At 40.8% G+C, this 15,677-nt stretch overlaps 1 protein-coding gene across 3 annotated transcripts in view; it reads left to right on the top strand.

Moving 5' to 3' along the window:
- TMEM255B (transmembrane protein 255B) overlaps positions 1-15,677 on the top strand; it is a 69,756-nt gene that overhangs the window by 1,881 nt on the left and 52,198 nt on the right. For 2 of the 3 annotated variants that reach the window (XM_074535909.1, XM_005487992.4), the window contains exons 2-3: positions 5,657-5,799; positions 10,266-10,328. In XM_074535909.1, coding sequence (XP_074392010.1) covers positions 5,657-5,799; positions 10,266-10,328 — 206 coding nt within the window. The remainder of the gene's footprint in view (positions 1-5,656; positions 5,800-10,265; positions 10,329-15,677) is intronic. The other variant, XM_026794049.2, reaches the window with a different exon arrangement.

The raw sequence follows: 15,677 nt of genomic DNA, 5'->3' as shown, positions 1-15,677 counted from the left end.
TACTTGAAAGAAATGTTTCCATTTTGATCACCATAACTAGACCAAAGAAGAAGGTATGGAATTTTGTAGTGCTAATATTCAGCAAATATGGTTGTAATCCCAGCTAACTGCTACATCCTACAGCGACTTTTTTCCTCACCAAAAATTATGCCGCACTTTTTAACTTTATGATGTCTGAAGATTTTAAAAGAAGTAGTGAAGTTAGCAAGGTATAGTTTCTTTGGTCTAAATGTAGACTTTTTAAAGTTTAGTTGCAGATTGTATGGTGATTTTCCAAGGTGGAGAGATGTTGTTTCATTCTACTCTTTCCTTCCCTTGGCCCCTGGACACATTCTGTGCCATGGGCATGTTTCATCATTAGTTAATTCATTCCCCTCTTAAACTCACTCCTTGCTTTGTTCAAATCCAGACCCTCCTATTCATGATTAGACCACCGCTTGGCAATCTCACACATACCCTCCCCACAAAACCATTTATTTTTCCGTAGTCTTCCTATAAATTTAATTTAATCCCCACCCACTGCAAACAGAGCATTGTAATACAATTTTGTTTGCTGGCAGAACAGGCAGAAGTTTTTTCTGAGTGCAGCAGAGTGTGGACACTTTTTCTTTTTGCTCTCTGGAGGGTGGTCTCAATTTCCCTCCTGACAGGCCTTTCTCTGTCCCAGGGAGGCAGCAGTCTGGTGTCTCCCTGCCTTGTCCTGGTGGTGTTTTCTCACCTTCCACTGTGGAAGCAGTGCTCAAGCAGATAATTTTCCTGAGAGATGTTTAGTGAACAAAGCAGAGAGTGTTTCTGTGGCTGTTCCTTTTTGTGCACAGTTTTGGTCTGCACCACGCAAAGCACAAGCCTGTCATGTGGAAGTTCTGTTAGCTCTCTAATTTATCTGTAGTGCCTATTGCTGCAGTTAATACTGCAAAAATCTCAGTGCCCAAGGCTCAGTCAATACTTCACTGGCCAAAACTGCTGAAGAATATTGCCAATAGATGTTAATAACATATTCACACCCTCTATTGACCCCAGCCTCAAGCTAATGATAATAAGGATAGGAGAAGGTTTCTTCCTAAAAGCTTGGTTTTTTGCTATGCTAAATATAAGAATTTAAAGTTATAATTAAATTGCATTAAGGTCCAGACTAGGAGCTTAATAATATTCATACCAATCATTGCTAAAGAAGTTGAAGGTAATAAATGTCAAAATTATTCTGAGAGTTACTTCAGTACTAAAAAATTGGAAAGCGAATAGCCTCCATTAACTGTTTCCTGCACTCCAGGAACATTGGTGTTGGGAGAAAATTCAGGCTACAAATATTGACTGCAATGTTTCCTCTGCTCTTAATTTAACTGCTGTTCTTGTGTGTGGCCAGCCTGCAGTCCGAGCCTTGCCACAGAGTGTCAGGGAAGAAGGCTGGGCCAGGCACGCTGCCAGAGCTGGAGACAGGGCTCCTGAGTCTGGCATGGGGCTTTGGCTGGCAGGTACATGGAAAACAGACCCAAATAGACTGCATGGCAACTGCCACAAACAGCAGTAAACAAAGGCTTGAAACATCAACATGACTGAAATTGCAAAAGGAAGCTTTTTAATTGTGGGAACCCTTTGCAACTTCTGAAGATATTAAGCTGCTTTGCAAATATTGCATTGGCCTCCCAGTATGCTCGTGGCTTATATGCATGTAATTATCCATACTTTGATGGAGCAAAGGTTTTTATTGTTGTGACTGTTACTTTGGTTTTTTAAGATTTTCTAAGCTTTCTGATGTTGACATTCTTGTAGTGAATTTTCTTACACACTTTCTGTAAATAACTCATTGTTTTGCATTCTTTTATGGAGGAAGAGAGAGTTGATAGACTGTTGGTTTGACCAGTGTCATTGGAGAGGTGTTACTGTCACCCTCCAATCTGCTATCTCTTTTAGAAAACTATAAATGTTAGAGTTAGAAAATAAACTTCTTTTTTTTCTTCACTTTGAGAACAGCAGTGTGAGCTTGGGTTCTTTCGTGTCCTATAGTGACATGTGACTAATAAAAACGAAACAGCCATGATAAAACCTATTTAGGCTGATTTCTATCCATCTTCTCTGAGCATGTGGAAGTTTTTGAGAATAAGTTCTTGCATGTGCCAGCCTCTTCTCCAGAAAGGGCCTTTCTGTGCTCCTGCACATAAGTCATCTCTCCTAAGGGTGGAGTTCATAGCTAAAGACATAGTTATTTATCAGAGTTTCCTAGACTATGAAAAAGGGGAGACACAATTGGATATTTGCCTCTATTTTGAGATGCAGGTGGTAAAAGATCAATAAATATGAGGGTGGAAGAGTATTGCATTCATAAATTTCTTCTGACATGTGTAAATTTCAATGTCAAAATGTAGTTCATACAAAAAAATGTCCCTACAAATAATGACATCTTTTTCTATTCTGTCTCACTAAATCCACATCAGATTTTTTCCAATTACAAATAAGAGCATTCTTTTCCTTAGACATTTTCCAGCAACTCAGGACGATAAAACTGATGTATTTCATTACTCATAATCAGAACTCAGGAGGATGGGTTGGACCCATAGTTTTATCTCCATCCAGTTTTATCAACCTTTGCCAGTGCAGGTGCTACTCTGAGAAAACTTGGCTCCTCAGGCACTTTTCAGTGGTTTCAAGAAGTCTTGGCTGAGGAGCATGTCCCCCACTGGCTTGGGGAAGGTTTGTGTTCCTATGTCCCTTTAGAGTATGTCTACATTGCAGCTGCAGCTTCATACCAGAGGATATGAGCACACATAACCCAACCCGCTTTCAGTCTGGCTGTCTTGACTATCATAAAACTCTAGAAGAATTCAGGTAGGAAGGTACCCAGCTGCAATTCCAGCCTCCCGCTCAAAGCTGGGTTAACTATGAAGTCAGGCCAGGTTGCTTAGTGCTTTTTCTGCTTGAATGCTGAAAACCTCCAAAGCTGGAGAGGGCACAAGTTATTTGGGCAACCTGTTCCAGTATTTGACCATCCTAATGTTGATTTTTTCCCCCCCTTATACCCAGTCTGAAACACTTTTTTGTGTTTCAGTTTGTCTGCTGTTTTTTTTCCTCCCGCTGTGCATCATGATGAAAAGTCTGAGTCTGTTCTCTTGACAACAACTCAAAGGAATTGGAAGACTGCAACTAGCCCTGCCAAAAGTAATCCCATCTTCAGTCTGAGCAAGCCCCACTCCCTCAGCCTCTTCTCATACAGAGAGAGCCAGCCCCTGACCTTCTTTGCAGTTCTCTGATGAATTCATTGCAGTTAATTTATTTATTTCCCTATACTGAGGGCCCAAAACTGAGTGCAATATTGTGTCATCTAAAAAGTTCTGAATAGATGGGTGTAGTTGCTCCTCTGATCCACTAATGAAGCTCCTGTTAGTACAGGATTCTGTTGCCAGGGCACACTGCTGGTTCATGATCAGCTCATCATCTACCAATACCCCCAGTTCCTTTCCAGCAGAGCTGCTTTGCAGCCCTGCAGTCCCTGACCTGCATCATTGCAATGCACTGTTCCTTCTTTGCTCACAACTTGGCATGATGTTAAAAACCTTGCTAGAATTAAGGCAAAAGACATCCAATGCTCCTCAAGTCCAGTCTTTTTGCCATAGCTGGCGCCTGGGCTGGTCAGACATGACTTGGCTCTGGTAAATCCATCCTGACTGTTGCCAATCACCTTTTTCTTCTGTACCCAGAAATGTTTAAGAAGAAGACTTATTTCACCTTTTTGGTCCCAGCATCCCAGGAACCAAGTTGAGGTTGATTGGTTTATAATTCCCTGAATCTTCATTTTGGCCTTTTTAAAAACAGGTGGAGCATTTGCCTTTCTTCAGCTTTGGGGATTCTTTAATCTCCATGACTTTTCAGAGATGGTAAGGTATGGCAAGGGCATCAGATATTATTTACAATCTGGAAGATATGTTGAATGAATCATTTTAATCTGTAGGAATGACTGCTGATTTGGGGAGCTGCACATCTGAAATCTACATTTCCCTCTTGGCCATGTGAACTGGCTTCTTTGAAAGAACCGTCTTCAACTCAACACACTTGGTGAAAAATTGGTTGCTAACAAAGAACCTCTCTGCTTCCATGTGCCCAGTGACCCTCCATGGATTAACAGGGAATTGCCAGAGGAAGACAGCAGAGACACAGGCTGGAGGAGAGGTGTTGGGCAAATCTTAGGAATTAATTTTTTATCATTAGCAGGAAAACTTTGTACATGCAGGTGAAAGAGACTATTGTAACCTCAATATATGGTATTTGTCTTTAGGAAAGTGGTTTGTATTTCATACTAAAAGACTGGAATAATTTTGACTGGTTGTTCTACTGGAGAAATGTCAGCAAACACAGCTTGTTATTATATATTCATTTTTTTACTGATTGAAATTATTTGACTTGGTTTGCAAACATCACTAATCTAGTCTGGCTTTTGAACTATGAACATTTAACTGAGTTATGTGACTTTAAAATGGCCACAAAACTCAAGTGACTCATTGCAAATGGCTTTGGCTTTCATTTTGTTTTTCCTGCATTTCCCTTGCTTTTGCTTCCAGCAGTGCCCCCAGAGCCTGACCCACACAATCCTGCCTTCCCCTCTCACCTCCTGCTACCTGCTGAGGGCTGCTGCCTGCAGGCTTCAGTGGGCATCGCAGTCCCTGCCTCCTCCCGAGGCTGGGCAGTCAGGCAGCTTCCTGAGAACACAGGAGAGAGAGACTGGCCCTGCTGTGGCCAGGCTGTGCTTTCTCAGGAGCTCCATCCTGCCCAGGTGCAGTGATGGTACCATGGCATCGTATGGCCCAGTGCTACAGGGTGATCCTGCACACTCCACAGTGAGAACACCAAAAATGGGGACCACAGTTTGATCCACTTGGGTGTCTTTTGTTAGTTAGAGTCATGTATTAATGGCTTTTTTAGTCATACACAAGTCTGTGCTGTGGGCTGGGGCCCTGGTGTGAGTAACCTCTGGCTACAGCTCAGATCTGCCGCGGGATAACCAGGGTAAGTGCCTTGGCGCAGGCTGCAAGCTGGAGGTGAGTGTGCTGGTTTTCACTTTGGGGTATCTGGGCCCAAATCCCAGTGAGACTGAAAGGATTTCACTGAGCAGCCTCTGCTGGAAAAGTCTTATGTATCATTACCTGATAAACTGTTACAGCTTTGCTTCAAGGATACAGATTTCTTACCCCAGTAAACATGAAGAGCACATTCATTTTCATGATAGCATGCAGACTGCCTGCTAATCTTGTTTAAAATATCCATTTTTAAGTTCAGGACAGACAGAGTCAAATTGGCATTTCACACAGGTAAGAATTTAAGGCCTGCAGGATCTCAACAATGTGAACAACAATTAAAAATGTTACTGAAGACAAGCATAATTATCATTGTTATCATCATAATTATCATATAATTATCATTGTAACTAAGTTACAGTTCAGTTTAATAAAAACTCATAACTGTACCCAATGCATGTGCATTAAGCTATACTCTAGCTAATTCTGCAGGTTTTAATTCCTTCTGTTGTCTGGCAGCAATTTTCCTTAGTGGGAGAACAACAGAGGATTATCTACAGAAAAGAGTAACAAAAGAAAATCATAATTTTGTATTTGTTCTGCCATGATTGCAATTAAAAGCTCTTTTCCTTTTTCCCCCTCACTCCCTACAGAACAGTTTGCAAAAAGGAAGAAGACTTCCCTTTGGTTCACAGTCGCCCTGCTGGTGGTGTCTGTTTTCATACTCACCATAGGTCTGGCAGCTACCACACGAACAGAAAATGTTACTGTGGGAGGCTACTACCCAGGCATTGTTGTAAGTAAAAACCCCATTTTAGAATATTAGGTACATCCAAATAAGTGATTATCAGCTGTAAATGGGAAGCTCTAACTGATTGAAAAAAAACCCCACCAAACCCATTAGTCCCATGTCATTTCACAGTAGAGAGATGCTGCTTTGTTTTGATCTAGTTCTACTGTGTTGTAAGGCAGGGGGTAAACTATTTTTCTGAAGTGCCCCAAAGGGGAGGCTTTTAGGGAATGGAAGGAGTTCAAGATTTCACTGCACTGTGCTGGGCTCAGGGAGCTGTGTGAAAACCCGTGCTGGACTCCCACTGGTCTCCATTAGAGGTGGGTGTCTGTGTGACTGGACAGTAGGCACAGGATAGATTTGAACAACCCTTTAGAAGTTTACTTTGGTGGAAGGAAGAGCCACTCCACTCTTGTGTCTGTGTGCCAGGAATTCTGCTGTGTCCATGGCAGGGACAGGTGGAGGCTAATCCCTAACATCCTTTCTTGCAGGCTTGCTTCCAGTTCTCTCATACAAGATCCTGTTTCCAAAATTCTTAGTCTTGTTTTTGCCTTGGGAACAGACTGTTAAAGGCTTTCCTGCAGTGGGCACAAGGTTCACGCTCTGCCTGCTTTGCCCTGTGGTGCCTCTGTGGCTTCTGGGGAGGAGTAACCCTGCTGGCCCCTTGCTGGTTCAACCCCCAGACCCTTTCTGATCTCAGGAGAAGGGATCAGTTATATCCCAAAGTGTGTAAATGCCTGGAGAAAAAAAAAAATACCTGGGCTGAGTTTTAAATATGAGGAGTGTGAGCAGCAAACAGAGAAGGGCTGGGTCAACTAAGGGGAGGTAGAGGTGAAGAAGGAAATTCACATGTTTACAGTAAGACACTTAGGTGTGTGGCTCCACTGCTGCCAAAGTATATTGTAAGGTACCATAATTTCTTGTTCTCTATGGAATGAAATGCCCAGGGAAGAGGGATATGGATCTTCTAATACTGTGCATACACCATTAATAATTTGTGAGTTAGAACTGTTCCTTCTAAACAATTCCTCTTACATCTTAGTGTTATGTTGAGAGCAGGACTCTCAGAAAGATAATTTTAGGACAATGATCTATAAGGACTGGTGTTTTAAAAATAGAGCAAAAAGCAGTTCCAGGAAAAAGACCTCAACAGAATGATTTTCTCTCTCATTAGCCTAAAATAGATAGATGAATACTGATAAAGCTCTCTTCTTCCAAAATTTGACATAAAATCTTTTGTAAGACCACATTATCTGCATTCATCCCTAGAAAGAAGTTTCATTTTTAAACTGCTGTTTTTAGTGAGTAATAAACCCATGTGTACAAAGCAGGTTATTTCAGCATTTAGTGTTTTGTAGGAATAATGCAATGTCTACTGACTCATCTGAAAAAGATCACCTGCTAAAATATTTTTTGAAAATCTTGTTTTCATTATTAAATAGATCGAAAAGCAAGAATTTATTAGAATGCTTTGAAAACAAAACAGTTTATTAATAATTTTCCTTTGTAATTGCCAATGTAAATGCCATCAAGATATTAAATATCACAAACATGCAGCAAGAATTTAAAGTGCTGTGCAAATCTCACATGGTGTCTTGCCAAAAGCCTGGTCAGAGGTGTGTGACAGCCCTGTTCTGTTTCTGCCTCACTGCCAGAAGCGACTGACTCCAGTGCAGCATTGGCAGAGCAACTGTCACAGAATTGTAGAATGGTTTGGGATGGCAGGGACTTTAAAGGTTATCTCAACTCCTTTGCCATGGACAGGGACATCGTCCACTAGACCAGGTTCTCAAAGTCCTATGCAACCTGGCCTTGTACACTTACAGGGATGGGGCACTCACAACTTCTGTGGGCAACCTATTGCAGTCCCACCACCTTCACAGTAAGGAATTTCTTCCTAATATCTAATCTAAACCCACCTTCTTTCAGTTTGAAGGCATTTCCTCTTGTCTCATGTCTTTGTGTTTTCTTGAAAGGCACCTCTAGGATTTGGAAGGCAGTAACTGGTTCTCCTCCGAGCCTACTCTCCAGGCTGAACAACCCAAGCTCTCCCATCCTGCCCTCATAGGAGAGATGCTCCAGCCCTCTGATTGTCTTTGTGGCCCTGCTCTATCCTCACTCCTGCATGTCCATGTCCTTGCTATGCTGGGAGCCCCACTGAGGGCACACTCCAGGTGGGATCCCAGCAGAGCAGAGGGGCAGAATCCCCTCTCACCATCATCTCCTTCAGAATGACCTGAGTATTCCTCAAAAAGTGCTTCTCTTCTCTGCTAACAGTAGAGGGAGCTTAGAAAACCAGCATAGCCCTGATCCCAGACTCTCAGATACCTAAACCGGGGGAGTGAATTTGTCACTACATATTTAACTGCTGGGCTCAGAGAAAAGCAAGAATATAAGGACAGACAGTGTTAATTTAAATTTAAAATGAAGTCTAGTTCTCATAGACTTCAGTAGTAAAATATTAATATCACAGCTGGTAGATGAGGTGAAACCTCCGCTGACCTTAGGTAAGCAATTTTGGTCTTAAAAACTATGCAGAATTAATTAACCCTGCCTTGAAGACACCTATGAAGATGAGTAACACTATCCACTGGCAGAGATTTACTTGTTTCTAGAAGTATTTACAGAACAGGTCTTCAGGGTTAGATCCATAATACATTTTGGCTTCTACCAAGTTCCCACTGGCTTCATGAAGAGTTAAGTGCCTCAATTTCCCTGCATATGTGGTCACTTGTAATTTGTTTTGAAAAAAATCTTTTTTCTAAATACATCTTTATTGTGCTAGGTATTACCATCCTTATGCATTCAAAGTAATTGAACACAAAATATTTCTGTGTGAGATGAGTTAATATAATATTATTCTTTGGAAGGTGTCTGCATTTAGTAGACTACTACTTGAGCATCTGTTTGGACTGCATTTTTGGAATGATCTGCAAAGACAGAGTTGGAACTGCTTCAGCCTCATTTCCTTACAAATGTTGTTTATACTTAAATATTTAATGTCACTTCTCTGTGACTACTTACTGTATTATTTTGTTTGCTATTTCTATACTCTTTCAACAGGGTCCCCAGCACCATACTGACCTGGACTCCCAGAGCTCCCAAACAGCCTGTTGTCTAAAAAGACAAAAAACTAGCTCCTATGACCCTAAAACAATTTCAATAATGCTGTGGCCTTCATCATGATCTCTGTGATTCTTCTCCTTCTGATTTAATTGTTATTGTTCTGTGTTTGGTCATTCTTTTTGTTTGCACAGATATTACTCATTTTGTGTTCCCTGCATCAGCCATAAATGAGGCTTTATGGATTGTTCCTGTTGGAATGAAAAATGGGGCTTGGAACCAGATGTCATTTTGATGTAGTTATCTTAATTTGCAAAGTTGCTGTCCCCTGAACAGAGTGTCCTTGCTCACTGTTCCAAGTGTCTCTACTATTTAGCTGTCAGCATGGGTGCACTTGCCCACTCCTTCAAAGTCTCTGCTCTTAGTCCTTGTGCCTCCCTTTCACATAAATTTCCCAAAGCACTCAAGAGCAAATCTTCTTTCCGTACAGTGGCTTTCCTGAAAGCGAGTGACAGATTCCTCTGGTGATACCGAGCAGGCAAAGTGCTTGCAGGGATTTGCTTTCTGCTGTGAGCAGCTGTGCGGAACAGCCAGGAATTTACGGGCATTGCCCAAGCCCTTGGCTGGGACGTGTAGTCCTTAAAAACTTCATTTGTGCTTGGAGGAGAGGCTCTGAGCTGGGTTCAGAGGCCTTATTACAGAGTGGGGCTGGAACTGGGAATCCAAGGAGTTTCTACTGCTCCAAACCTTCATGGGCCCATTGTAAGGAGGAGACTTTTCCTACCATCCCAATGCTGAAGCAACACTGGAACATTAAGGCCAGCTTACTTCAGTGTCCCTTCCTCCCCTCTCTCTCCCTCCTGTGGCTGTACTGGTTCTTTTAGCAGCTGACTGTACTGGTCCTTTTAGCATTGTAGCAAGGATTTTTTCTGGGTTGTGTGATAGTGTCTAATCATTAAAATCAAACAGGTATAATTCCAAGGGTTTGAACTTTGGGGAACACATTAATTTTTTGAGAAAAAACTGTCTGCAATTGCCTCAAGCTTTGCAAAATTATGATGTGTGGACTAAATGTAAATGGTTTTTTTTCCTACTTTACTTAGTTTTTTGCTTTACAGTGTGTAAAACTACATGACAATGGTAACAGTAGTCAGGTTATAGATGCATGTCTGTACAGACTTCTGTTTCTGCATGACAAATTTTGCACTGAGCTATGAAAGATCTGCAGTCCTGGCCATTTCCCATTGCATGATATGATTTATGTCCAACAGTAACTTCCACCTTTTCCCTTGACCACCCCATTTACCCCATCTGTGTGGTGCATTAGCTAAGATATCACTGTGTGTGTTGGTATGTTGTCCAGATAAGCTGACCTCATGCTTTTCTGTTGGTTTTGTTCTTTGCCTTAGCTTGGCTTTGGATCTTTCCTAGGGATTGTTGGCATCTACCTGGTAGAAAACAGAAGACAAATAGTAAGTAACATTAATTTTAATGTTTAATTACATTTTAATTTAATTTAATTTTTCTTTTTTTCTGTATCAGATTGTATTAAATATGAAAAGCAGAGATTTCCAGTTGACTTAAAACTGCTTCAGCCTCAAAGTGTTAGTTATTTGTGTCACCACTTCTGAGAAGCTTTAGAGAAGCATGAATGGGCCAGTAAGTTCTTTTATACAAGGCAAAACAAAAGCAGCTTACTTTGTAGTGCTGAATTTACTTTCCTGCTGGTTTAGTGAGTTGAATTGACTGAGGGCAAAATCACTTAAGTGCCAGAGCTTGGCCAGGACCATCTAACTGGGAAAAAGATGGGAAGAGAGCAAAATAGCAATTTGAGCAGCAACAAGTGACATGAACAGCTCCACCCTAGCAGATGATCTCATCCTGTCCCAGAAGTTTGTCAGGAACACTTTCCTGAAACAATATTTGTTAAATAGAAGGAAAAAAATCCAGAGCTCTTGCTGTTAAGACTGCCTGGCTATGTCAGACAGGATCTGAGATGCTGTGTGATTTGTTTGTAAATTTAGCTTGGCTTCCCAAATACTTTGCTTTTATTTGTATGAGGAAATCATAGAAAGTCTTTGGGGCATTTGGGTAAAGAAGGGTGTAAGAAGGAGGAAGGAATTTGTAGAAATTCTTAACAATTTACTTTCGCTCTTTGCAAAAAATAACAATCTTGGTTGAATAACAGCATGTCCAATGGGCACTTCACAGTAGACTGGTTATAGCCAAGCATCATGAAATATGATTAATTTCATAATGCAGAGTTTTCTGTGGTATAAATCAAGAGTGGTGTTAAGCTCAGAGGAGGAACTGATGGACTTAGCTTGCATTTTACTAATAAGTAACTACTTTACTTACAAATAGTCATAATATCACTCCTTCATAGTATATCACTCTTTTTTTGCATTACCTGTAAGTGTGTATTTGTAGTAGTGTATTTGCAAGAATTCCCTTGCTTTTAACTTCTGTTTCTAGCTGGGTTTCACAAAGAAATGATATTTATAAAGCTGTGATATTTGTCTCTTCTTTTTCTGTTCTCTCTTCCATTTTTTGAACATGTTGTCCATATTTCAAGCAAATTTGGGAGGGAGGTAGAAACTTCAAAGGTGTACAATTCCATCAAGTTTCTTGAAAATTCTCAAGTGGGTAGAAGAGAGAATTGTGACTTAGTTCCTCCACAGTGGTAAAGGCTGCAATATCAGCTCACCACTATTTAAAAGTAGAGAATCCAAATGGGACATGACCTGTGAGACAAAAATCTGCAGTAGGTCAGGTGTCACTGATTTTGCTACTAACAAAACAGCTTAATTAAGAACTAATGCTCCTGGTTTCTACATCAGAGACCAGGGTGAGCAGCAGGTTCCAAGTTGCAGGCTCAGTGCTGGGCAGATGAAAATAGCTTTACCTTCCACAGCATTCATACTACCTTACTAACAGGCATAATATTTTAGGGTTGTTTGGTTTTTCACTTTTCTTCTAATCTGCCTTGTGGTTTTCTATGCTTCTGTCCTTAGCAAAAGTAAAATGTCTGAAAAGCCAAAAGGTGGCAAAGCAGCAGTTAAAGTATGTATTCCTTGACATGTTGTGTCATTTACACAGGGACTGTGGAGACATAAGTGTCCAGTATGCTTGGGATTAGTGCCTGTTTGCATTTCCCAGCATGGAACAAGGAAAACTGCTTCCTGATTATAACATTTACAGATGATTTGGCTGTTGGAAGATTGGATTTCTGGGGAGTAGACTATGACAATACCTAGAAAGTTTAATTATGCATCTTGCCTTGAGAGCCATCCACAGTGAGTCTTTTAACACTGTCTTTGCTGAGGCTGAGCAGATGGTTTAAAAAGTTTTGGAAATGACATTGAAAGGGTTTACAATGGAAGGCAGTAGCTACTCCTTGGGACATAACTGAGAATATTTGTTTGGAAGGGTTTAGGGCAGCTTTAATAAATTTGCAGTCATCATTATAAAGATTGAAAGTAAGCAAGGAAATGTAGAATAAATGTTATACACCTATACCTAAGAACTATATGCATTGCAGCAGGACAAAAGGGAGTGGAAAGGAAAAGAAATTGCTTACTCAGTTTGTTCTATTTTAACTAGACTACCTTTCAGCAGTTACTGCAGTATAATTTGAATTTAACCCAGTGTAGCTCTGACAGTTATCTGGCCCCTGTAATGACTCATTACTTCATTTTTTATTTGTTATTTAAATTGAAAATGAATGCAAAGTCAGTTGCACTAGGGGAAAAAGTCTATTTTAAATTGACCATTCTACTTAAATCTATTTCTCTTTTTGTCTTGAAGTTCTATTTCACTGTGATCTGTCCATTTTAAGTCCAGGTTCTTTCATGGTTGATGAAATGCTAAATGCAACATAAAATATATAATGATTAGCAGAACCAATACAGCAAAATCCCAGCATTCAGTAACTGATGAGCGTGGAGTTTGAGAAAGAACAAAAGTACAGTTAGGCAGAGTGGACAATGGTCTGTTCTTAAAACATGACATTAATAATGTTGCACTTCTTTGACCTCCTTCTTGGCATCCCAGAGCCTGCAGTGGGAGTTCAATGTGCTGACCAAGGTATAACCCTTATTTCAAAGGAACTGCTGCTTGAAGAAGCAGGCTCTGCCTCATTGACTAGCATGATTTCACTTCAGCTCTTAGCATTTGTGCTTGGCTCTGATATGCAAAGCTTGGCAGCAGCAGAACAAAATTTCCCTTTGACTGAAGATTTGCACTGATTTGGGATGCTTCTAACTGGCAAACAGAAGGCATTTCAAGCATAATGTGTCACTGTTCCTTTGTGTCTCTCTTGCACTCTGCAAAGCAGGTTATGGATTGAAGGGCAGTGCGTAGCTGGGTGTTGTTTCATTTCAAAGGCACACTGAGTGAAAAACATGATACTGCCCAAATCAAATGGATTTGATTGTAAGACGTGAAGTGTTCTTGCTTGTTTCCTTGCTTGCCATCTCCTCACATTACAGTACAAAGTATTTCCAGTTAGGAAGTGAGATGCTGAAATTACATACAGGAGTGGGGAAGACTGGGTATGCAGGGGGCTCCTGGCAATAGAGTTGAGCTGAGAGCAGTGAGTAATGCTGAGGGAGAGCTGTAAGAGATTTCTGCTCAGAAAATCCATATTTTCTGAGGAGGTGGCACGAGCTTGCACCCAGAAATGAATCGCTCCCTGAATGTGCAATGTCGATGTGACACCATGCGTGCAGTTTTAGCTAAGCCTATGCATAAACCGAGCAATGGCTCACAGCTTCCGCTCACACTTCTCTCCAGTGCCAGCCTCCCCCAGCCATAGTGTTTGCAAGGCTGAAAATGAGCACCCTGAAGCTGTGGTGCCTTCAAGAGCCATGGGGAGGTTCAAGAGCAGCATCATAGCTGCCAGGGTTTGAATGTTTGCAGTATCACAGTGCTGCCTGCAAGAGCCCTCACTAGGGCTGTGGGAGCTACAATGAGAGCAGCACAGCTGTGGGAGAGAGCAGGCAGGAAGGGCTTGGGAGGAGGTACAGGAGAAAAAAGGACACAGGGAGGATGGGGAGGGGTCATTGGAGCAGGAGTGACCCCTCATGAGATGGTGAGTAATCACAAATCTTGGTTATTAGGGCGGAAGCAGCTGTGTGATGCAGGTCTGACACCCAAAGTCATCCACTGCTGAGGCTTCTTCATGTATTCTTCATGCTAAAACATTTCATTTTCTCCCTGACATGTCTAGGATATACTCACATATAAATCTAGTACTCAGCCTGGTCCTTGACTTGTTCAGAGAAATGGAGGCAAATCTTCCAACAAAGCAGAATTTGGAAACATGAGGAAGGTACAAACATGGAGCTCTGCACACAGACAGAAAAGGCAAAGCTATTTATTCAGGCTTTTCAAGGGATGCTAAGTTTAGGTCCCTTAATATGCTTGCTTCCCAACAAGAGTTAGATTTCGAATGAAGTGTTGAAAAGACGCTATAGCTGAAGTTGGAGAAACAAAGCAATAATTTTCTCTTCTGTTTTCAGTTGATAGACTTCCCTTACAGTGCAAGCATCCCTGTCCTGCATTGACATTGTGTGAGGTAGGATTTTAGTATAATCTCTGATTATTTTCTTAACCCTGGACTTTACCTCTGTTTCAGAATAGAGGATTTTTTGAAGCAGGTACATGTGTGAGCCAGCCTTCAGAAGAGGCAAACCTCTTTCACTTTTTTCAAAACCAATATATCTTATGAATTATACCCATCAGAAAATGCCCACTGGGCATTTTATGTAAAGGTGATGGTTATTAATATATACACCCCCCAAAAATACTGCTATATATACACCTAATTAGCTCTGTTCAAACATGTTGTTTCATTTGCTGTTTGCAAATCAAACATTCTGAAGAATTGAGCTTTAGTGCAGATTTTGATCAAAGATACTAATTACTGATTGATTTCATATCACATATTAGGCTAATTAAAGCAGCTTGTTTTGATAAAGAAAGACCACTGAAATTCTGCAGATCCCCTGAGGCTATCTTTGATGTTCCTTTGCAAATAAATGGAAGAAGCCTTTCCTATTGCAGGGGAAATGCAGACCATGTAAAAGTAATCTTTGTAATTACCAAGGTATTATTTGTCTCCTGGTTTAGGAGTTTCTGACAAAGTTAACAGCACTTCTTTCTTTCAGTGTTGATTTTCTGTATGCTCATATTTCACACAGTTCAGAGAAAAACAATTAATGCTGAGGTAAAAACATTAAGAATGGAAGAAATTAGTAATTATCCTTCTCTCGTTTAGCACCTTTGAAATTATTGAAATGGAAAAGACTGATGCCTTTTCAGGCATAAGTGTGTGCTAGGTTTTGTGGTGTGATCTAACTGCATATTTCAGAAACAGACAAGATTTGTATAAAGATAATCAGAATAGGCTGACACTGACACTTGAATGAGCTCGAGTGGCTCCTCTTTATGAATCTGCATTTTTTCAAAATATAACAGCATCTTATTAGCTGATAACTTCAAGTAGCTTATTCTTTGAGAATATCTTCCTGCTCTCCTGACTAGCTCTTCAAGACTGTGATGAGGTGCTCTTCAGAGGCATCTTGTTCTCTCCTTAGGTTCTGGAAGAGACCTTGAAGGGTGGTTTACACTACATTCTGGAGTTGTAGTTAGCTAAAGTGTGGTAAGAAAAATCCTGTGTTAAGTGACAATTATATTTCTCTTCTATAATATTGAGTATATTACAGAAGATATCATACTAGAATTCTGTCTCATTTCTAGTTAAGAACAGACCAGCCTAAGTGTAGATGGCCCATAAGCATGGTGAAGTCTTGGGTATT

This window comes from Zonotrichia albicollis, chromosome 2, assembly GCF_047830755.1.
Source record: "Zonotrichia albicollis isolate bZonAlb1 chromosome 2, bZonAlb1.hap1, whole genome shotgun sequence".
Lineage (NCBI taxonomy): Eukaryota > Metazoa > Chordata > Aves > Passeriformes > Passerellidae > Zonotrichia > Zonotrichia albicollis.
Note: the sequence above shows the minus strand (reverse complement) of the source record. Positions and strands in the feature narration are given on the sequence as shown.